The sequence below is a fragment of the Schistocerca piceifrons genome, chromosome 3 (genome assembly GCF_021461385.2).
Source record: "Schistocerca piceifrons isolate TAMUIC-IGC-003096 chromosome 3, iqSchPice1.1, whole genome shotgun sequence".
Classification (NCBI taxonomy): Eukaryota; Metazoa; Arthropoda; class Insecta; order Orthoptera; family Acrididae; genus Schistocerca; species Schistocerca piceifrons.
The window spans coordinates 349,537,165-349,561,562 of NC_060140.1; the positions used below are offsets into that span (position 1 = coordinate 349,537,165).

Consider the following 24,398-nt stretch of genomic DNA (forward strand, 5'->3'; position numbering starts at 1 on the left):
CCAAATGAAATGTGTAGGAATCCTTTGAATAACGGATGAAGTGTCTCAGTCAATGTCCTTGCTGTTTGGTAGCTCTCTGTATGTAATCTGTTATGCATATAAAACAGTGTGTGTGTGTGTGTGTGTGTGTGTGTGTGTGTGTGTGTGTGTGTGTGTGTGTGCATGTCCTTGACCGATTTCAGACAAATCCAGCGAAGAAACAGCATGCATTGTATCAGCATTGTGGGCTTTATAACCTCCTAGCTCCAATAGGAGCAGAGTAAGCCTGCAGGCTGGCCTACACAACAGCTGTGTTGTGTTGAAGTAGTATCAGCCAGCCTTACTTTATGGAGTTGCTTGGCAGAGCAACCTACAAGTCAGGGGTGAGAAATAGTTTTCAAGCTGTTGGTATGCAGGCTGCCCCGGCCGTTGTGGCGGAGCGGTTCTAGGCGCTTCAGTCTGGAACCACGCGACCGCTACAGTCGCAGGTTCGAATCCTGCCTTGGTCATGGATGTGTGTGATGGCCTTAGGTTAGTTAGGTTGAAGTAGTTCTAAGTTCTAGGGGACTGATGACCTCAGATGTTAAGTCCCATAGTGCTCAGAGCCATTTGAACAATTTTTTTTTTTTTTTTTTTTTTTTTGCAGTTTAGGGAACAGAGAGCGATGGAGGAGATGGATGGGGAGAGAAGGAGGTGGTGCTTGACAGAAGAGGGGGAATGAGATAGGGCAGAGGGAGAGGGAGAAGCAGATGGAGTAGGAGAGGGGAAGTAGGAGATGGATAGGGAGAGTGTGACAGTAGGAGGTAGACGGGGATAGAGAGTAGTAGGAGATGAGTAGGGCGATGTGGGTAGGAGAAGGTATGGGGAAAGGCTAGCAGGAGGAGATAGGTAGGGTGTGGAGGGGGCAGATGAGATGGATGAGGAGAGTGGGTGGAAGAGGTGGATGAAGAGAGAGGAGGAGGAAATGGACAGAGAAAGATGGGAGGAATAGACAGAGAGGGGAGGGAAGAGGAGATGGATGGAGAGAGGGACTAGGAAGATAAGATGGACAAAAAGAGAGGGGCAAGTGAGATAGGGAGAGAGATGGGCGAGGAGTGGCAGGAGGAGATGTGTAGAGAGAGGGGGAAGAGGATATAGTCAGGGAGGGGGGATGAGGCCTAGACAAAAAGAGGGCAGCACAAGATGGACATAGAGAGGGCGAGATGTAGGAGGCAGCTGGAAGTTGTACATGCCTCCTGGGCAGGTGGGAAAGGAAGAGGGAAGGGGGGGATGGGAAGAAAGAGGGGGAGGAGGATGTGGACAGAGGGAGGGGATGAAGATATTGTCATAGTCATGGCGCAGAGAAAATGCGCAAAGAGAGGGATGAGGAGGACATGAAGGGGTGTACAGTGTGGGGAGAAGGAAATGGACAGATAGAGGTGGGAGGATAAGGTGAACAAGATATGGGGGGGGGGGGAGGCAGGAAGGAGTGGACAGATGAACGTGTATGCATGCGAAGTCGCGCGGAAAAGACTAGTTATCAGTGGTTGACTTCCCTCGGATGCGTCTTAGGAGCAGAAATCTGACATCTTTCTCCTGCGGAATTATCATCACAACTGAAGATAGTGTTGGATAGTATCACCGTGACGGCTCCCCAGGGTGACTGCCTTTCTGCCTGATGTGTTTATTTGTATGTGTTAATGGGAGTTCGATACTTGCCAAAAGAAAATTTGAGTGTGGAGCATCTCGGATGGAGGGTAGCTGACACGGAGTGTTTTGCGCGACAGGAGTGGGCCTGGGGCTAATGCTGCCCGCGTCGTACACGAGCTTCAACACGTACTTCAGTGAGCGGCGCGTGCCGGTGATGGGCGCGACGCAGACGGTGCTGTCGGCCGGCGTGATGGTGTACCCGCTGCTGGTGGAGCGGCTGGCGGCGTGGCGCGGCTTCCGCGCGGCCCAGGCGGCCGTGGCCGGCCTCTCGCTGCTCGCCGTGGCCGGCGCGCTCGCCTACCTGCCGCTCGCCAGCGCGCCCAGCTCCGCGCTGCCCGCCTGCTGCCGCCGGCGCAGGGCCAGCCTGGGCGACGCAGCCGCAGGCGACAACGACAGGGTGAGCGCGCCTCGCTTCTTCCATTGCCAGTTGGACGGTGTAAATGGGTACTATGCGGAGTACCCGGGTTCAGTTCCCATTTCTGCCGAGGATTTTTCTTTTGTGGAAAGACTGGTGCGGGATCTACTCAGCTTTGTGGTGGCAATTGAGGGGCTACTTGACCGAATAGTAGCAGCTCCCGGTTTGTTAACATGACATTGACCGGGAGAGCAGTGCACTGACCGGTACGCCCCTCCGTCCTGCAACCAAGTGATGCAGGGAGTGTTAGCTGATATAGATGATATGGTGGTCTGTGGCCAGGAAGGCAGAGCTCTCCTTATACTTCGTCTTCTTACGTTGTGGTTTCTCTAAGACACATGTAACTCCTTCTTCCAGGAACTCTTCCTCTCTCTCCTCTCCTCCTCTTTTCTTGTCTGCCCCACTGGTGATTCTCTACCCTTTACCTCGCTCTTCCTGTATTGTTGATCTCTGCTTAACCAGTCGGTTTGTACTTGCTTCTCCAATTTTCCTATCGTTGCCCCTTGATCCCCAATTCCAATCAGTCCATTGCGAAATAAACAAGGCACGTGTTTCATGTCTTTCTTCTTAACCTACAAGCTGTCCTCACAATTCTTTTCCCTCATTTTATCATGTTCATCATGATGATATTTCAGAAAAAGCTGCCCTTTTCAGTCTCATTTCCCCTAGTATTGACATCATTCTCCCAGACAGTCGATTCCTACTTCTTTGAATCCATCTGTCAGCACCTCTTTTAGGCTCCAGTATTTCCCTTCATATTTTCCTCTCTCTTTCTCTGATTCTTCTGCACCACATCTTCCTAAAGTTATTGTTTCGACCGCGTAAACATTCTTGTCAGAAGTGATGCCCCGAGAAGTCATGGACAGATGTCAACGTAACTTACTACACACAGACACAATTGGCGGTTATATAAGTGATTAGAGTTGCAGCTCTCTGTGACAGATGCACTGTCCAGTAAAATTAATGTGACTACCTGTCATAAGCCAGAATAACAATCTTTTGCAGCACAGAGCACTGCGAGGCGTGCAGGAAGATTGTCAGTTGAGGTTTTGGTACGAACCACTAGGATTTAGAGCCGTGCAGACTCCAGTGCCGTGGCCAGCTGGGCTAGATTTCTCTGTTGACGATCCACGGTTCAAACAGCCTGACCGACGTGGCCCCACAGATTCTCAACTGGATTGGCAACTCTCAATAAATGTCATAATAATGTGGAACTTTTTTTTAAAGTCCCTTCGTGGTATGCGCTCATACAGCTGTGCACAAACTCGTAGCGAAACTTCGAAAATTAATGTTCCCTCATGAGGACACCAGTTTCAAATGACAGTAGGCTTCATACTTTAATCAATGTCCTTGTGAACTAAGCTTATTAAAAATCTGACTAAAAATAACAGTACATTTTATTTAGTATTAGATGCTCGCACAAAGTCGTGTTTCTTTTTAATTTTGAGTTTCACGCATTGGCCTGTTGGGGTGGCCGAGCGGTTCTAGGCGCTACAGTCTGGAACCACGCGACCGCTGCGGTCGCAGGTTTGAATCCTGCCTCGGGCATGGGTAGTAGTTCTAAGTTCTAAGGGACTGATGACCTAATAAGTTAAGTCCCTTAGTGCTCAGAGCCATTTGAACCATTTTTTTCATGCATTGTTAAACCAGGACAGTCCCATTCAAAATCACAGAATCTACGCACAATGAAGTATAGTTACTTCTCTCTCATTCAAAAATTGTTCCAACAACTATTATACTAACTGGCTAAATGTTGTAAACGACTAACGATGTCTGTTTATTGAGAACCACGTACTTTTCTGGTCAGATACACACTGCCTGAAGAGGCCGGAAGGTAATGATGATATGACTGAGAATTGTTGATTATGAAGTTGCTGTCGTGCGCAGCCAGATACACACTGCCTGAAGAGGCCAGAAGGTAATGATGATATGACCGAGAATTGTTGATTATGAAGTTGCTGTCGTGCGCAGGAGCTGCAGTCCCCTGTGTCGAACGGCAAATTGTGCGGCGACCTGCTGTCCGAGGGAGGCAAAGTGTCCGACCAGCAGCTGGTGGCCAACGGGAAGCTGGTGGCGGAGCAGCTGTCCGGCAAGCACCATCAGGCGCCGCGGCAGGAGGACCGCGAGAACAGCCGGCGGCTGCTGCTGGACCCAGGCCGGGGCGCCGACGGCGACAGCGACGGCGACGACGACGTCGACGCCCCAACGGTAAGCTGCCCAACGGTCGAAAGCCGTGCCGAGCGCTGACTGAGATTTCGTGATCATAAAGCAAAGGGGCCCGCTTCCATGGCCGAAGTAGGGGTTTTCCGCGATGTACCTGGCGTGATTGGCCCCTTGGGTATCGAGAGGCACTTCTAACACCCTCTTGCATTCGTTCAAGCCCCTGGAAGGCGCAGCTCCTGCTACCGCATTGTCTTTGTTTTCTGTTTCCTGTCTTCCCTACCTACCACTGCTGTCACACTCGACAGTACTTCACGATTTTAACTATTTCTTCCCTGACTACCCCTTCCGGTCGACTTCCGGTTGCTTGGTGGTGCTTGGGACGCCGTGACCAGGCCTCGTGTGGTCACCACTGCCCTCCACGTCTACCGCTCTGTCATCGAGCCAGAGGAGCCCCATGTGTGCTCATCTCCCATCACAGTCTTGAACTATGGCGACGTTATTACCCAGTGCCTCCAGACGTGACGATATTCCTTTCTTCGCTGCTGAAGGACGAACACCGATAGACATCCAGCGGAGAATGAATAATGTGTACGGGGCAACACCGTTGGGGAGAGGTGCACAAAGTTCCGTGTCGGTCATGATTCGACACAAGACACCGGTCAACCTAGGAGGTCAGCCACAGTCAAGTGGAAGACACTCGAGCATCCGCCTTATAGTCCTTATATCTCCCCGCGCGATTATCTAGCCTTCGGTCCTTTAAAAAAGTCCTTGAAAGGTCAGCGATTCCTGTCGGACGAGTATGTGCTGCCAAGAGTTACGGATTTCTTCACACAACAGGTCATGGTGTTTTACCAAATGGGTGTCTTCAATCTGGTGCGCTGGTCGCATGATTGCATCAGTGCTCACGACGATTTTGCCTGATTGGCATACCGATTCTGGACTCTACGGCCATCGAACGGAAACATTTCCTTTATATCTTAACTGACAGGGACTGTACACGAATGTCGCCTCTTGTCAATGACGATCGATTTCAAACTCGATAGCAATTGGTGCTGTCAGTGACTGCAGGTCCACCTGATCCAAATGCGGCGCGAACATTGCAGTGCCATCTGCATGCAATCTATATTTAAGTCGAGTACATTGCAGACACCCATAGGCCACATCAGCACATAAAGCTGCACGTATTCAGTGGGCCAGATCACTCAGAAACCGCACAGCACTTCATTGGAGGCACGTGGCGTTGACCAAGACGACATTTTGCCACTTTTCAAATGATGCTTGGCGTCAAATGCACCAATGGTCCAATGAGGCGTTAGACCCGAAGAATGTGGAGCATGTAGGTATGGCCGGAGGTTGGTATGAGATTTTTTTGCTTCTTTTCGTACGCTGAAATGCGCCTACTCATTTAGGTTGTTGTGAACATGAACCAGAATGTATGTTTCATCTTTCTCAATGACCAAGTATTGTGCTTTCTTCTACATCTGCATGATGAGGTGTGCTGTGGACACTCCTCTCTTCCAAGATAACAACAGCCAGATTCACAGGCCTTCCTACATTCTTCAGCCACCCTGTGCATCAGAATTGCCTAGCTAAATCACTCGATTTTAATCCCACAGAAAATATCTAGGACTGTTTAGACAGTCATAGATTTCAGTAGTCAACAGTCCCGAAATTTGGACGCTGTATAGATCTAATGAGGGATGAGCAGCTTCAGCTGGATACAGTGGAAGGAAGTTTTTTTTTGACTCTCTGTGTCGCCAAATTGAGGACATTATCAACTCTAGAGGCCGTGTTGCCCGCACTTATAGAGATGTCTCCTGGGGATGAATTATGAAGGGCGTTCAATAAGTAATGCAACACATCATTTTTCTGAAAGTAGGTTGGTTTTATTCAGGATTCCAGTACATCATATTATTCCATAATCAACATAATCTCCGTTTAATGTGACGGCCTTATGCCACCTCACTGGGAGTGCCTGTATGGTGTACCACTCTGCTGGTCTACGTCGGAGCCAACGTCTTGCTGCACCAGTAACGTCCTCATCATCCACGTACTGTTTCCTGTGGAGTGTATCCTTCATTGGATCAAAGTCGTTGCTCTTTATGGTCGTCTGTTAGATGGGAAGGAATCTAGCGGGCACTCAACTTTGAGTACCTCGGCTGGTGGATGAATGCGTCAGCATTACCAACAGAGACGTCCAGTTGAGAAGCGAAGTTTTTGAGTGTGATCTGTCGATCACTTTAAATGAGTGTGTCCCCCGTTCCACCATTGCAGGACTCACAGCTGTACGCCTCGCCCAAAGACTCTCTGTGCTTCTGTACACCGCCAGGTCTTCGTAGACATTCTGCAAGCGCCTCTGAATGCCTGAGATGGTTTTCCACCAAAAGAAACTCAATGACAGCTCTCTGCTTGGAACGCACCTCCGTTACAGACGCCGTTTTGAAGGCCACGAATAGCGGCGCCTACTTGAACTTCACGAAACCATTGGAATTGAAGCGGGAATATTCTACCATGTTCCACAATAAATTCTGTATTCTTTCAACCGAAATAGGCTGAGAAAAGGAATGCGTTGCATTACTATTTAACGCCGCTCGTATCTGTTGCCTTTGTTTATTTTCTGCAACCATTTATGGTAAGTGGAGAGTAGTGATGTGTTTTGTCCGCAGGACCGGGTGGCGGAGGACGCAGAGGCGGCAGCAGGGGACGCCGGAGCGCGCCTCCGCAGAACGGCCTCCCAGGTGTCCGTGGTGAGTGTCGGCGCCGTGGCCGTCATGGTGCCCACCGCGGACGCCAGCGGCCACCCGAGGTCGCCGCGCCGCTTCTCCTGTAGGTAAGGACTCCGCCAACGGCACGCCTAACTTACCCGTGACATCTCTTCTGTGTGTCCACCGAGCTCCATGGCTCTTTGCATCCCACTATTCCACTATTCCTGTCTCAGAAACCAGGAAATATTCCATCTGGAGTAGCGTATCCCATAAAAAGAAACAGTTGTCGGTGTTGGCGTGGGAGTGTGAGGGAGGGGGGCGTGGAACGGGGGAGGGGGAAGAGTTGCCACTATCATATGCAAATGTACCACAGTTTTGTATGAACAGTCGTGACACTCAGTCACATCTAGAGCGACACGACCACCCCAGGTGGCGAAAAAATCGGCCATCTCAACGTCGCGTTTGCTGTAAGAAATTTTTTTATAATTCTTTTTCTACGTAATTTAAGAAATGACTAGGACATTCTTGCTTCCGAAGCGTTACTGAAACATTAAAAGTTAGGAATGATCGTAAAATATATGCAGAGTTAAAGCTCAAAAATGAAATGACATAATTTACAATGCATCTGGAAAGAAATACTTTGCAACTTATTTTAGTCTTTCCATCTCCCTCCCCAGTTTCTTAGTCAGTGGGAATTTGGATTCAATATTCTTTAAACTTTGCTTGTCTTTCCTAACTTCCTTTGTAAGATATTTCCCTGGTTGTGTTATTCATATTGTGGTAGGCACTATCTTTGTCACTTAATAATTTTTCGAGGAATCTGACGATTTTAACGTTGTTACAATTCTTTCGATTTTCCAATACGTGAATAATTTCGCATGATGCAATTACTTCATCTTCTAAAGACATCTGTGTTGATGGTTCTGATGTTAATAGGTCCAATATTTCTGGATCTGAAGTAGTAACAATTGTAGAACTGGTTTCTACTCTGTGTTCGGTTTTATGGCTTTTGCCCTGTGGCCGTTCTCTCTTCATCCAAAGCTATGACGGTATTCATAAACTGCTTTGGCTAGCAGTGTAGCGAAACACCTTCACGTCACGTTGATGGCGTACGAAATGCTTTCGCAAAAGGTTACGTGTCCTGCTATTTAATAGCCATTTCGTGGTCCTAAAGGTAAATGTTTAAACTTCACTAAATATATGTAGGCTACAAGACAATTGTAATTAAACAGTCTTATAATTTGATATTTCGTTCCTGTAAGGGTCCTCAGGAAATATATTTAGTGTGAAAAATTTGGCATCTTATTTTTGTTACTGCTGCGATTTATTACTGTATAGGCTCCTTTTTGTAAAATCCACGTTAGTACAGTACCGCGACTGTTGACTGTGACTGACAGACGAAAGCGCCATTCTGCCAGTTTCGCCCTTCGGGTTCTTCCGTTGAGTATTCATCGATGATTTTCAGATTAATGAGACCTACCCTGTTGACAGAGTGTTCGTTACAGTTTACAGCAAGGAAAAGAGCCTAGCGTCACACGGATTATTGTAGCTGTCGCTTCTTCGCATATCACTATTTCAAGAGGGCGTCAGAATCTTACTTTGAAGTGATGAGTGTATAAACACGTTAGTATTGCCATAGAAGACTGCACGGAAGGGGAAAGAGAAGCTGTTACAGCCAGAAACAATGGAAGAATTAGAGTCACACTAGTGTAGCGGGCTGTGTATAGGAATGAAAGCTACTGGGTGGTTGGAGCCGTTTTGTTGTTTGTCAGGAGGCACTGAACTCCCATTTGGCGTGTCCTGGGTTCGGATGAGGTCGGGGAAGCCTGTCTGACACCACAATGTAGCGGACGTCGGAAAGATGGCAGCAGAGGGACAGGCAGTTTGAAGATGGCAGTTCTTCGTTGTTCCCTTCGGCTGGTCTCTTAGTAGTTTGGCCTGTAACGTACATACGCAGGCTAGAGGCGGCGTCCTTACTTGCGCTTGGAAACCACCTAAAAGCAGCACTCAGACTGGCCGGTGCTGCAGGCACGGTCGTGTGTCGCTCACATTCTTCTCTCGCAACCTAACGCGTTGTGAGTGCGAAGATGATGGTGAGCACCCATGCTCAATGGTAATTAACACAATTTACCAGTTACTTGAGACCATCGAAATTATTATAATTAAACCGTGTTCTGACACTTCCCTGGCTAAACTGATACTAAGCAGCTCACTTCGAACGTTATCTACGATGATATAACTCAGATTTATACCTTTTATACCCCAAAGCGCAGCAGCGTCCACATCTCGGGCCAGCTCATCTAGCAGTGGCCCAGCATGACGGACCTCCGGAGGCAATGTCTCCTTGTTCGAACTGCCCGGAGGGAAACTCTCGTATTGGCTGCAGCCACCTGACACCCTCTACCCTCGTCTCTATCGATCTTTTCTTAAGCGTACAGGCAATCTCTTTGCTTAGTATTCCCACAGGTTATACTTTGACGAAGCCCACTATATGGTATCTTTTGCTAGTCCCTCACCTTTCTATATCCCATTACGTTCAAACTTCATGCAATCACACACTCGTGGAAGTGTGCAGGCAGGAAATTGGAAGTGTGACACTTAAAAATAAAACACAGATAGATCCATTGTCATAGCCAAGGGTCATTATTTCATGACTACAGGCATAAAAAAAAATTGTTATGGCGTAGAGTACCACGACAATCATTGTAGCGACACCCTTATATCACTGGCATGCAAGTGGTTGACATGGAGCATACTAAGAGTACCGCTTCACCTCGACAATGCTGGTCAGTTTTTGTGCTGGTCGGTGTAGTGACTACCCTTCCCACACACAATTCGTAACGGAAATGGAAAGGGGGAGAGAGGGAAGCAGTAGTAGTGACACTTAAGCACCGTCTACTGCTACCTATGAGGTGTCGGGGTACTTAAGTGGCCAGCGGAAGTGTTTAAACTCAGAAGAGTGTTCCTGTAGCCGCTCTGTAGAAGCTCGGGACGTGTGGGGTGTCGCATTGTCCTGCTGGAATTGCACAAGTCCGTCAGAATGCACAGTGGACGTGACCGGACGCAGGTGATCAGACAGAACAGTTGTGTAGGCGTCACCTGTCAGAGTCGTATCTAGACGTATCAGGGTACCCATATCACACCAACTGCACACGCCCCACACCATTACCGAGTCTGTACCAGCTTGAACAGTCCCCTGCTGTCACGCAGGGTCCATGCATTCAGGTCGTGCGGTAGCGTTCTCGCTTCTTGCGCCCGGGTTCGATTCCCGGCGGGGTCGGGGATTTTCTCTGCCTCGTGATGACTGGGTGTTGTGTGATGTCCTTAGGTTAGTTAGGTTTAAGTAGTTCTAAGTTCTAGGGTACTGATGACCATAGATGTTAAGTCCCATAGTGCTCAGAGCCATTTTTTTAGCCATGCATTCATGAGGTTGTCTCCAAACCCGTACACGTCCACGAGTGTTGACGAGCCCAGGCGAGGCGTAAAGTCCTGCAGTCATCAAGAGTACACGAATCTGACGTCGGCTCCGAAAGCCCCTATCGATGATGTTTCGTTGAATGGTTTGCAGGCCTTGTTGATGGCCGAGCATTGAAATTTGCAGCAATTTTCGGAAGGGTTGCACTGCTGTGACATTGAACGATTCTCTTCAGTCGTCGTTGATCCCGTTCTTGCAGAATCTATTTCCGGCCGCAGCGATGTCGGAGATTTGATGTTGTACCGGATTCCTGATATTCACGGTACACTCGTGCGGGAAAATCCCCACTTCATCGCTACCTCGGAGATACTGTGTCCCATCACTCATACGCCGACTATAGCACCACATTCAAACTCACTTAAATCTTGATAACCTGCTATTATAGCAGCAGTAACCGATCTAACAACTGCGCCAGACACTTGTTGTCTTACATAGGTAGTTGCCGGCCGCAAAATGGCTCTGAGCACTATGGGAGTTAACTTCTGAGGTAATCAGTCCCCTTGAACTTAGAACTACTTAAACCTAACTAACCTAAGGACATCACACACATCCATGCCCGAAGCAGGATTCGAACCTGCGACCGTAGTGGTCGCGCGGTTACAGACTGTAGCGTCCAGAACCGCTCGGCCATTCTGCCGACCGCAGCGCCGTATTATGCCTGTTTGCTGTATTTCTGTATTTGAATATGCATGCCTATACCAGTTTCTTTGTACGTCCGACAGGCGCCTGTGGCGATCGGTGCACGACTTCCTGGACCTGGGCCTGCTGCGCGACCCGGTGTACACGAACCTCAACCTGGGCGTGTCGCTGGCGTTCTACTCGGACTTCACGTTCTCGACGCTGCTGCCGCTGTTCCTGGCGTCGGCGGCGGGGGAGGGCCAGGCGCTGGGCGCGCGCGGCGCCGCCGCCTGCCTCACGGTGGGCGCCGCCTGCGACGTGCTGGGCCGCGTCGCCTTCTCGCTGCAGGGCGCCTGCCCGCGCTACCGCCTCTCCAGCCGCGCCGTCTTCCTCATCGGCTCCGCCTGCATCGTCATCGCCCGCACAGGTCAGCTGCCATAACAGCCGTCTAACGCACTCATCACAAGTATCCCGACACACGTACAGTGAGGTCACAAATGTCACTGGATAGCGATGTTGACATACGCAAATGCAAGTAGTATCGCATACACTAGGTACACTACTGGCCATTAAAATTTGGTACAGAAATGCAGATGATAAACGGGTATCATTGGACAAATATATTATACTAGACTTGATATATGATTGCATTTTAACGCAATTTGGGTGCATAGATCCTGACAAATCAGTACCCAGAACCACCACCTCTGGCCGTAATAACGGCCTTGATACCCCTGGGTATTGAGTCAAACAGAGCTTGGATGGCGTGTACAGGTACAGCTGCCCATGCAGCTTCAACACGATACCACAGCTCATCAAAAGTAGCGACTGGCGTATTGTGACGAGCCAGTTCCTCGGCCACCATTGAACAGACGTTTTCAGTTGGTGAGAGATCTGGAGAATGTGCTGGCCACGGCAGCAGTCGAACATTTTCTGTATCCAGAAAGGCCCGTACAGGACCTGCAACATGCGGTCGTCAATTATCCTGCTGAAATGTAGGGTTTCGCATGGATCGAATGAAGGGTAGATCCACGGGTCGTAATACATCTGAAATGTAACGTCCACTGTTCAAAGTGCCGTCAGTGCGAACAATAGGTGACCGAGACGAGTAACCAATGGCACTCCATGCCATCACACCGGGTGATACGCCAATATGGCGATGACGAATACACGCTACCAATGTGCGTTCAACGCGATATCGCGATATCGCCAAACACGGATGCGACCATCTTGATGCTGTAAATAGAACCTGGATTCATCCCAAAAAATGACGTTTGGACATTCGTGCACCCAGGTTCGTCGTTGAGTACACCATCGCAGGCGCTCCTGTCTGTGATGCAGCATCAAGGGTAACCGCAGCCATGGTCTCCGAGCTGATAGTCCATGCTGCTGCAAACGTCGTCGAACTGTTCGTGCAGATGGTTGTTGTCTTGCAAACGTCCCCATTTGTTGACTCACGGATCGAGACGTGGCTGCACGATCGGTTACAGCCATGCGGATAAGATGCCTGTCATCTCGACTGCTAGTGATACGAGACCATTGGAATCCAATACGGCGTTCCGTATTACCCTCTTGAACCCACCGATTCCATATTCTGCTAACAGTCATTGGATCTCGACCAACGCGAGCAGCAATGTCGCGATACGATGAACCGCAATCGCGATAGGCTACAATCCGACCTTTATCAAAGTCGGAAACCTGATGGTACGCATTTCTCCTTCTTACACGAGGCATCACAACAACGTTTCACCAGGCAAAGCCGGTCAACTGCTGTTTGTGTATGAGAAATCGGTTGGAAACTTTCCTCGTGTCATCACGTTGTAGGAGTCGCCACCGGCATCAACCTTGTGTGAATGCTCTGAAAAGCTAATCATTTGCATATCACAGCATCGTCTTCCTGTCGGTTAAATTTCGCGTCTGTAGCAGGTTATCTTCGTGGTGTAGCAATTTTAATGGCCAGTAGTGTATAAAAGAGCTGTGTGTCGGCGGAGCTGTCGTTTGTACACAAGTGTTTCATATGCAAAGGTTTCCGACGTGATTGTGGGTGCAAGACGGGTATTAACAGACTGTGAACGGCGAATGGTAGTTGGAACTACACGCATGCCACATTGAACGGAAAACATAGTGGCCGACATTCTTCACTTAATGACCGAAAGTAGCGGTGTTTCTGTAGAGTTGCCAGTGCTAACAGACAATCGACACTGCGTAAAATAACCGCAGAAACCAATGTGGGACGTACGACAACGGTATCGATTAGGACAGTGCGGAGAATTTTGGCGTTAATGGGCTATGGCGCCAGACGACCGACAAATGCCTTTGTTCAAAGCGTGACATCTCCTGCAGCGCCCCTCCTGGGATCTTGACCTTATCGGTTGCACCCTACATGACCGGAAAACTGTGGCCTGGTCAGATGAGCACCGTTTTCAGTTGGTAAGAGCTGATGGTAAGGTTCGAATGTTGCACAGATCCTACGAACCCATGGACCCAAATTATCAACAAGACAAGCTACTCGTGGCTCCATAACGGTGTGGGTTATGTTTACATGCAATGAACTCGCTCTTCTGGTCCAACTGAACCTCTTTGAGATGATTTGCAGCCATTCGTGGACTTCATGTCCTCTAACAACGATGGATTTTTCATGGATGACAATACGTGTGTCGCCTTGGCACAATTGTTCCGAGTTGGTCTGAAGAACATTCTGGACAGTTCGAGCGACTGATTGGCACCCGGATCAGCCGACATCAAACATTTATAGGACACAATCGGGAGGTCAGTTCGTGCACAGAATCCTGCACCGGCAACACATTACAAAATACGGACGCCTACGGTGGCAACGTGGCTTAACAAATATTTCTGCAGGGGACTTTCAGCGACTTATTGGGTCAATGCCACGTCGATTTCCAGCAGTACGCCGTAATAAAGGACGTCCGACACGATATTATGAGGTAGCCCGTGACTTTTGTCATCTCAGTGTATTATTGGACATTAATATGGGTGCGTCCTCCATTCGTCATTATGACAGTTGCAGCTCTGCTGGCAACACTTTCAGTGGCGTGTCTGAATGCCTGTGGAGGACTGGCGGTCCATTCTACTTCAAGAGCCAAGACCAGAGAAAATTATGTTGGACGCTGGGGTCTGGAGGGAAGTCCACATTCCAACTCATCCTAAAGGTGCTTCTTTTGGGTTCAGGTCGGGACTCTCGACAGGCCAATCCATTTCAGGAATGTTATTATGCACAAACCACTGCGGCAGAGATGTGACTCGTGTAAGGGGGCGTTGTTATGCTGATAAAAATATTGTGTCCTAACTGTTCCTCTACTGCACGCAATACACAGTGCTGTAATATGTGACCATGTCGCCGGCCGAAGTGGCCGTGCGGTTAAAGGGCGCTGCAGTCTGGAACCGCAAGACCGTTACGGTCGCAGGTTCGAATCCTGCCTCGGGCATGGATGTTTGTGATGTCCTTAGGTTAGTTAGGTTTAACTAGTTCTAAGTTCTAGGGGACTTATGACCTCAGCAGTTGAGTCCCATAGTGCTCAGAGCCATTTGAACCATTTTTTGTGACCATGTCCTACGGCATTCACCGTCTGCTTAAGTACAACAAACCACACCCTAACCAAGAGAAACTCTCACATCGTGACACTACCTCCTCCGTACTTCATTCTTGGCACTACACATGAGGGCGAGTAATGTTCTCTAAGCATTCGCCAAATTGTAACGCTCCGGTCGCATTACCCCAAGGTAATAAGATGAATAATTCTCGATGCATCACTCCAAATAACTCGTTTCCAGTCATCCACTGTACAGTGCCGACCCTCTTTACACCATCTCAATCATCGCTTAGCGCTAACTACATAAATTTGTAGCTTATGAGGAGCTGCTCCGACACTGCACTCTGTCATTTTTAATTCTTTACGCACAGTCACTGTGCTAGCTGGACTGCTAGTATCGCTTTTCAACTCACTACTCATTCCTTCCTGCGATTTCGTACTATTTTTTACAGTCACTCTCCAGAATGAACTATGGTATCTCTTCGCCAGTACTTGAGGTGTGCCTAGTTTTGCTTTAGCTGTTGTAGTTCTTTCGCGATTCCATTTCACAGTCAGACCATAATGATCAGTTGACTTGGACTGCTGTAGAAGGGTTGAAATGTCCCTCACGGATCTGTTACTCAGGTGACATCCAGTGACTAGTCCGTCTTCGAAGCCACTGAACTCACCTGGCCAACCTATTCTGCCATTACCGCTTCTCTCCTAACAACCCAACACTCCCAGCCTCCCTATATACTCGTAGGTCCACCTCGCGTCACATCTAGTGGTCAATTCCACATTACATGGGGTTGTCCAGAAGATTTGATCAGTTGGTGTACATACAATGGCAATAAACAAAATAAAAATAAAATAACATGAAGCAAACCACATCAAATTACTGCGAAGCGCAGGCCATTATGTGGCAAAGACTGAGCTAAAACTACTGAAGTTAAATAATTTGAAGTACAGAGAAAATTACGCAGCTATTGTATCCTGCCCTCAAAGAGACTGCAGCGACCTCACATACTACAAGCCATTTTAGTAATAAATTAACAATTTAAAGTAAAGCCTCGCAAGTAATGATTAAAATTACATATACTTAGAAAACTAAAATTAATTAACTAATAATTCTGTTCGAAGATGAATAATCTCTTTGTTACTGTTCAGCAGATATCCCTAGCCCGGCAAACAGTGGAGCGAGGTCGCAGTGGTTACTGACTTTGGAAGAGACCCATATTAGTTTCGAATCCATCAATTTCTGCCTGATTGGTTACGTTCCCGATGACATTTACTTCCAGGTTTAGTAGAATAGAACTCCGTGGAACCTTCTGCAATATTAGAAACAATGCCCCATGCCGTTGTGTTCCGAAAAAATGTTCTTGCACCCACATATGTACCCATTTACGTACTGAGGTTGGTAGTTTCGTTCACCCAAAAACTTGTTTACGCTAGGCACAATTAAAATATTATTTATAATAAAATTTTTGTCCAGTTAATAGTACAGAGAATTAATAAAGGATTTAATTTTATAGCTTAAGTTTGGGATAAGTGAACAATGACGAGATAGTTACGTAATCCATGGAATCTGCGTTCTACTGGAGTTGCAACAGAAACGTTTCACAGTACTGCAAAGTTAATTCTCGTATTGACTGAGCTTTTTCGGAAACACTATATTACAAAATCAGAACCCTCTGTTATTTAATCCTCTGAGTCGAATGTATTCTTTTTAGTTGTGCGTATTTATTTGGCCTCTAGTTGCCCAGCTATTTAGCCATTTACAATGTTATTTATAATACCGCAATTACATAAAATTTGTCATGTTAATAGGAGATTTTCGCTACATTTCACTGTCTCCTAATTATGTATTTTCACTATAAGCAACATAATAATACATATAAACTTGTGCTGAGGATGTTACTAACTGGCAGTTATTTTTCGTTTGAGTAAGTTTTAATGAGTTCATCATTTGAATTAAGTAATCGGACATGAACATCTAAGTGCAGTTACGGATAGCGTCTGAATTTATTGTCATTCAGGTAATTGGACACATCAGAACATTTGATCCTTTACTTGTACGATGACTGATCAGTGAATGTTTAAATATTTTTATTTTTCATTTTGATGACTTTATCGTTCGAACCCAAATATTTGTTTACTATCAAAAACAGTCTTCATCACTATTTGCCGCGCGCTATTAGCCGAGCGGTCTCAGGCACTTCAGTCATGGTGCCGGCGGAGGTTCGAGTCCTCCCTCGGGCATGGGTGTGTGTGTTTCTACTTACGATAATTTAGGTTAAGTAGTGTGTAAGCTTAGGGACTTATGACCTTAGCAGTTAAGTCCCATAAGATTTCCCACACTTTTGAACATTTGATCACAATTTATTTATTTGGTGACCGGTTTCGACCACTACTACGGTAATAAATAAATTGTGATCAAGACTGTTTTTAATAGTAAATATTTGTAACTCATTGATCACTTTTCACTCCCACAATGTATTCAAAAGTAACCAAATATTTGTGTCGTGAAGACTGAGCAGGCAGCAAATGTGACTCTTGGCGTGTGTGTGCTCGCAGGGATGATCTACGTGAGCGGCTTCACGATGCTGGCGGTGATCACGGGCGTGCTGGGCTTCTTCCGCAGCTGGATCCACATCACCTTCTCGCTCGTCTTCGCCGAATACTGCAGCATAGAGCGCTTCCCCTCCGCCTACGGACTCTACATGGCCGTCAGCGGCATCATAGGAATGTCCACTGGCCCACTCATCGGTACGTACCAACAGCATAGGCTCCTGTGGACCGCTTCTTTTCGTAAGGGAGCTGCTTACGTATATAGGGTGTATCACAATTAATAGTGAAAACTGGTATAGTTGAAAGTGAACGATAGCAGAAGTAATCACGGTGCCAGAAAAGATCCGACTGGGAGATAAATACGAAGTGGTGGCTATGAGCCGCCACTGCCTCCAGGATTAAATATTGTCGTAGTTACTACTAGAGTACTCTCTCTGAAATTTTGAAGGTTCCAGGCGTAAAATACAGGGAGCGAAAGCCTATTTACAATTTTTACAGAAAGCAGATGGCAAATATAAAGAATCAAGGGCATGAAACAGAAGCAGTGGTTAAGAAGAGTGACACGGGGCTATAGCCTATCCTCGATGGTATACAGTCTGTACATTGAGCGAGCAGAAAGGAAACCAAAGAAAAATCTGGAGTAGGAATTAGAGTCCAGGGAGCTGAAATAAAAACTTCGATGTTCTTCGACGACATAATTTTGTCAGAGACAGCAAAGGACTTGGAAGAGCAGTTGTATGGAATGTATAGTGTCTTGAAAGATGAACATCAACAAAAGCAAAACAAGGATAATGGAATGTAGCCGAATTAAATAATGTGATGCTGACGGTATAACATTAGGAAACGGGACACTTAAAGAAGTAGACGATTTTTGTCATTTGGGCAGCAAAATAACTGATGCTGGCCGAAATAAAGAGGATATAAAATGTAGACTGTTAATTGCAAGAAAAGTATTTCTGAAGAAGAGAAATTTGTTAACTTCGATTATTGATTTAAGTGTTACGAATACTTTTATGAAGACATTTATCTGGAGAGTAGACATGTATGGAAGTGAAACATGGACGATAAACAGTTTAGGCTAAAAGAGAATAGAAGCTTTTGAAATGTGGTGTTACAGAAAAATGCTGAAGTTTAGATGGGTAGATTGCACAACTGATGAAGAGATACTAAACAGAAGTGAGGAAAAAAGAAATTGAGGCAGAACTTAACAAGGAGATGGGTTCGATTGATAGGACACATTCTGAGATATCAAGGGATCACCAGTTTAGTACTGGAGGTAAGCGTGGAGGGTACAAATCGTAGAGGAAGACCAAGAGATAAATACAGTTAGCAGATCTAGAAGGATGTAGGTTAAATCAGTTATTCGGAGATGAATAACCTTGCATAGGATAGTGTAGCATGGAGAGCTGCATCAAAGCAGTCTTCAGACTAAAGGCCGCAACAACAACAATTATAATACTGCGTGACGTAAAAAATAAGTTACGGATTATTATGGTAGGCAAAGTAACTTTTATAGAGTGTTAGTTTTACTAAATCTAAACTAAACTAATTATAAGGGGCAATCAGAAACTTTCCGCCCAAAGGTTCTACATCCCAAAAACAGTACGCCAGTCAGGCAAAGGCACTGTTCGCACTGAGGCACTCATACAGCCAAAGCACTAGGCTGAACAACCCCATTTGGTGAAACATTGTGTCCTGCCGCGTGAAGAAGTCTGTAACTGCCTGCTGTACATCCTCATAAGTCAGGAACTGTGGACACTTCAAGGCCTTTTTTTAAAGGACCGAAGGCGTGATAATCACATGCTGAGAGATCAAAACTATAGGGCGACAGCCCGCGTGTCTCCCAGTTGAGTTGGTGTCACATTCGCGTTATAACATTGGCAATTTGGGGACATGCGTTATTATCAGGCAGCAACACCCTGTGGTGCAGTCCGCTTCCGTAGCGTAGCGGTAGCGTTACCGCCGACCACGCAGGGGGCCCGGGTTCGATTTCCGACAGGGGACTGGGTGTTGTGCGTCTTTAATCATCATCGACTCGCAAGTCGCCGATGTGGCGTCACCTAAAAAGCACTCGCAATACGGCGGCCGAACTCCCCGAATGGGGCCTCCCGGCCAACAATGACATACGATCATTTCATTTCACCTCCTGGTGCACTTTCCACAATCATGTTTTTCGCAGACATACTGCCACATACACATTCTTCATTCTCTGATGGACGTCTGCTGGAGTTTTTCCTTAGGCACCCGTAAAAAGAATAACAGTACGCTGGTCCTATTTGGACACATTTGGTAATAACGTCGCGATAGTTCACACCTCTGCATTTACTGCATGCACATCAGAAAGACACGAACGACACACTAATTCCTCGTTACATGTCGGTTTTTATACACCTGAATCAGAGATATGATACGTTCAATATACGCTGCAGCGACATCCGCAACCAGATACTTTTTGATCTCTCCTTATAGTATAACGCCAACGGCCTTGCCGCAGTGGTAACATGGGTTCCCATCAGATCGTCGATGTTAAGCATTGTCGTATTTGGCTAGCACCTGAATAGTTGGCTTTCTGGGTCTGGCAAACCCTGTTGGCAAGCAGGGTGCACTCAACCCATGTGAGGTCAATTGAGGAACTACTTGATTGAGAACTAGCGGCTCTGGTCACGAAAACTGACAACAGTCGGGAGAGTGCGTTGACCACATACCTCTCCATATCAGCATCCAGTGACGCCTATTGGTTGATGATGACGCAGCCTTGCGAGGCTGGTTCAGACAGAGTTTAAATTTTTATAGTGCACCCAAAATTACACTAGATGACTACCTTTCTTTGATTATTACTGATTAAATGATATGATTATTTAGGACAAACCCTCAGTATAACTCTGTAACGTCACTGGACGAAGTTTCCAGAAAAGTTTCCTATCCTCACCTTGCTCCTGAACTCATCTTTCACAATCCCTCAAATCGTGTCGGTATCATTTTCCTGCACCCTTTATATGTAATCAGTATCTGAGGGTTGCGCAACAGGTAGTGTAGAAATACTTGTTCTGAACCACTTGCATAGACAGACAAATAAAACGAAAAATTCAAAGCAAAATGATTGGGGTACACAGTGGAGTGGAAGATGTAATTATGACTGCAAGTCAAATGAAGATGGGTAAGACACACAGCTACACGAACGGGTGTTACGCAGACCAAGTAAGTTTTTGGTAGAGTCCAAAATATAAGAAAAGGCTGATCCAGTGGAAAGAGGATATATGACATCAGAAAACATCAGGAGTAATATGGATGCAGAGGCTGTAATGCATAAAAATGTCGACACCAGTATTTACGTAGCAGTATCTATCAAATGGTCGGTATCTAAACATCTTCAGTAGTTTGTCTGAATACCTTTGTTGCATGATTACCCCTTTCGTCAACTTCAGTGCAATCTCCATATCATTTGACGCTGCTCTTGTTGCTTAATGTAATTTACTATGTATCCCTGGTATTAAATTCGATACATCCAAACTCTTGTTACTTCTGAATCAATCTTTCACTGTGCAGCCGATTTGGTGATAGTTGGAAACTTCCTGTCAGATTAAAACTGTGTCGCAGACGTGAATCCGATCCCAAAACGTTATCTTTCACGGGCAGTGCTCTTACTTAGTGAGTTCTCTGAGAAAGACTTCTGTCTGTCCCTCTCTCCTACCTCCTAAACTTGACACAAGCTGTTCTACGTACCTTGCTAGCCCAGTACGTCTTTCTTTCAGAAGGATACAAAAATTATTTCACACTTTTTTCTGTTCACAGGGCTCATTCGTGATGTTACGGATAGTTACCCCATATGTATCCACGCTCTGAATGTCCAAATGATGCTCTGCGTAATACCGTGGACGCTGGAACTGATAATAACTGCACTGAGGAAGAAGAAACCTGTCGCAGAAGAAGAGACGAAGAGCTGACTTGTTTTCCAAATGCGATAAGAAATACAAACATCTGCCTGCATCCAAGACAGTGCACAGAAACAAAAACAGGTCTGCTGTTCCACAGACAAGACTTTAGCCTTGTGTCTGTATTGCCACAATGTATGGCATATAATTAGACTGAGGGTCTCTTTACGTTGAGGATCCATGTTTTAAAGTTTATTTTCACAACAGAATAGACTGAAATAAGTATTGTAGTCACTAAAGAATCTGATTTATAGTAGCGAAGTGTGAAAGCGCCATTTGAAAATTTATTTCAAGCAGCTACAAGACTGCCATACTTAATCTATTTGTAGCTCCTAAAGAGATTCAATGGCGTACTCGTTCGAGTTCCGCACACGAATTATTTGCTGTGTTCATATATTACCATTTTTAGTACAAAGAACTCTATCTTGTGCTTAATAAACTAGAATTTTTATAACAGTGTGTCTAAGAATAGGATGCTCAACTTTCTGAGCCGCAATTGTCAGTAGAGGATTGTAGCATTACTGAAAGAAATAAATGTGCCATAATAGCCCTTATAGGGTACTAACCATATAATATATTAGTTGTAGCTTGGAAGAACTTTTCGTAGTATGACTAACTAGTACGTGATATGTTTCAGTGCAGTAGTTACCTTAACTGGCTACAAACAGACGAGTGAACATAACACCTTTCACTAGCTTTCATTATGTGGCGTACTTCTGTTACTCATACTGCTAAAGATCAAGTGTCACTGAAGAATAGAATTCGATGTACATAAATTTTTTTTTTAATATTATACCATATACTAACACCAGAGTCACTTTGGTGGTTCAAGTATCCTATAGACTTACTCACAAATTGTACAAACAGTCCAAACTGATAAGCTGTTTAGAATTTAGTTATTTTGAAAGCCGTATGTGCATTTTTTCATACAAATGTAACTGAATTTTTAAACTGTTATATTTATTTGACTGAAAAGTTTTTAATTAAACTATTATTTCAAACAAAATTTATCATTTACTTCTACTAACAAAAATTAAGATAACAACCAGTCCTCTAGAAAAATGTTCACTATTAAGGGAACTTTTTAAAATTTATCGACACGTAAATTAGACACTTCAAATCAACACATCAGACGACAACATCATCTGCACGATCATGTGGCCAAATATCTCACACTCTTAGCAACTTCCTCATTTTGCTCACATCAACGAACAGTCACAAATATGAAAACATTGTCTCCTGATTACCAAATTAGTTTCTAAGTAACCATTAGAAGTGCATAACTATATCATCAAATAAAGGAAATATTACAATTTGTCTACATTTCATACATATCTTTTATCCTATTTATCCTATTTTGTGACAAAAATTCTCCAATAAAAGAGTATTTTGCCGTTAGAAGATTTAATGAAATGTATAACAGTTCATAAGTTTTATGGAAATAATCAAAATATCTTTCTACGTCTACATCTACATGTATACAGTGTACATCACATTGTACCAGTTATTAGGCTTTCTTCCTGTTCCATTCACATATGGAGCAGAGGACGAATGATTGTTTGAATGTCCCTGTGCATGCAGTAATTATTCTAATCTTATCCTCAGGATCGATATGTGGGTCATACTTGGGGGTTGCAGTAGTTATCATTTAAAGGTGGTTCTAGATTAGATTAGATTCAGTTTTTGTTCCATAGACCCAAATAATGAGATGATTCTCGTGGGTGTAGAACATGTCAGAAAGTATAACGTAAAAACATAAAACATTTGAATACAGTACTTAGTACCCTGGGATTGTAGAAATAGGTGAATACAATGCAGTAAACTGGAACAGCTAACATTTACAGAATTAACACACTCTCAGAATGAAACACTGTTATGCACTATTAATAAATTTATCATAGACAAAATACCTGATCTTGACTGTTGTGACCAAGTGCTGTCAAAACTGAAATCTAACAGACATTTTTTACTTAAGCTGGCGTAACGGTCTCTGTTAAGATATTCATCTATAGAGCAGAAGGAGTGGCCTATCAAACAGTCTTTCAGACTCTGTTTAAACCGTGCTTTATCTGAAACCAAGTTTTTAATGTTTGCTGGCAATTTATTGAAAATGTGTGTTCCTGAATATTGGACCACTTTTTGGACGAAGGTAAGTGATTTTAGGTCTTTATGTAGATTGTTCTGATTCCTAGTGTTGATAATATGTATTGAGTTATTGGTTGGAAATAGAGATGTGTTACTTGCAACAAATTTCATTAAGCAATAAATATACTGAGAAGCAGTGTTTCTTGAACTGGTTTCTACATTATGTTCTAGAATTTGCACGACAAATGATTCTTATCACACGCTCGGTTTGATGAGTTGTCCTAGAATATGATCCCATATGACATACACCCAAAATCTGTTGCCCAGTATCTGTCTTCGGGGCATTAACATATTTCCTAGGCCCAAATCCGGGACACATTAAAAATTTTGCAAAATAGGCTATATTTATTATTTATTGATTATATGAGAAGAAGATTTCAATTAAATGTAATAAATACAAAATATCAATTAAATTTGTTACAAAGAAAAGCAAATTTACATTTTATTAATACCTTCTAAGATGAATGAGTGTGATTAGGGCAACTGTATTTATCAGTGCTGTGAATTTTCTTTACCAAGTCTGTATCGTTCAACAACATATGAAAAAGCTCGACACAAGTTTCATCATAATTTACTCTACTTACTAATATTGATTTCATGGCTTCTACAGCCAATTGCGTTTTGTCACTTGTCCATATATTGTTCATGTGGGAATTTTCAGTAGCAGCACTAGTGCCAGGAAGGCAGAAAAGAAACTCAACTAGCTTGAGTACATTTGAGAATGGCGCATGATTCTGGCTGAAATGAGAAATCATCTCAACCAATCTTTGACCTGGAACAATGTTGTTAGCAGTCCATTCAATGATTTTTCTCAGTGGTTACAAACTGTTTGACACTGACATACTCATCATACATTAGATTTTCTGAAAACTGAATATATGGCACAGTTTCGCTAACTAGAGAAGAAGTTCTTTCACTGTCATCTCATACAGGTATCTGATTCAAGGTAACCCAGTTGTAGCAGTCCAAGTTCTGGAAACTTATTTCAGTCCACTTTTTGAGATAGGATAGAGCAGTTTCATAGAAAAATAATACAGCACCATGAAAACCGTTTACCTCTGCTGGAAGCAGACCTACCACTGTTTCAAGAGTTTCAAGAATTGTTTTAACTCTTGAGGGAAGAAACTGGTCTTCAGTTTTGGACTGCAATGTAGTTTTCAACTTACTAATACAATCAGC

General features: G+C 45.0%; 1 protein-coding gene across 2 annotated transcripts in view; it reads left to right on the top strand.

Moving 5' to 3' along the window:
• LOC124788329 overlaps positions 1–21,858 on the top strand; it is a 200,032-nt gene extending 178,174 nt beyond the window's left edge. For both annotated transcript variants that reach the window (XM_047255574.1, XM_047255575.1), the window contains 6 exons: positions 1,746–2,065; positions 4,055–4,291; positions 6,913–7,076; positions 11,149–11,471; positions 17,149–17,340; positions 20,935–21,858. In XM_047255574.1, coding sequence (XP_047111530.1) covers positions 1,746–2,065; positions 4,055–4,291; positions 6,913–7,076; positions 11,149–11,471; positions 17,149–17,340; positions 20,935–21,086 — 1,388 coding nt within the window. In that variant the 3' untranslated portion in view covers positions 21,087–21,858. The remainder of the gene's footprint in view (positions 1–1,745; positions 2,066–4,054; positions 4,292–6,912; positions 7,077–11,148; positions 11,472–17,148; positions 17,341–20,934) is intronic.
• Positions 21,859–24,398: the final 2,540 nt, after the last annotated feature.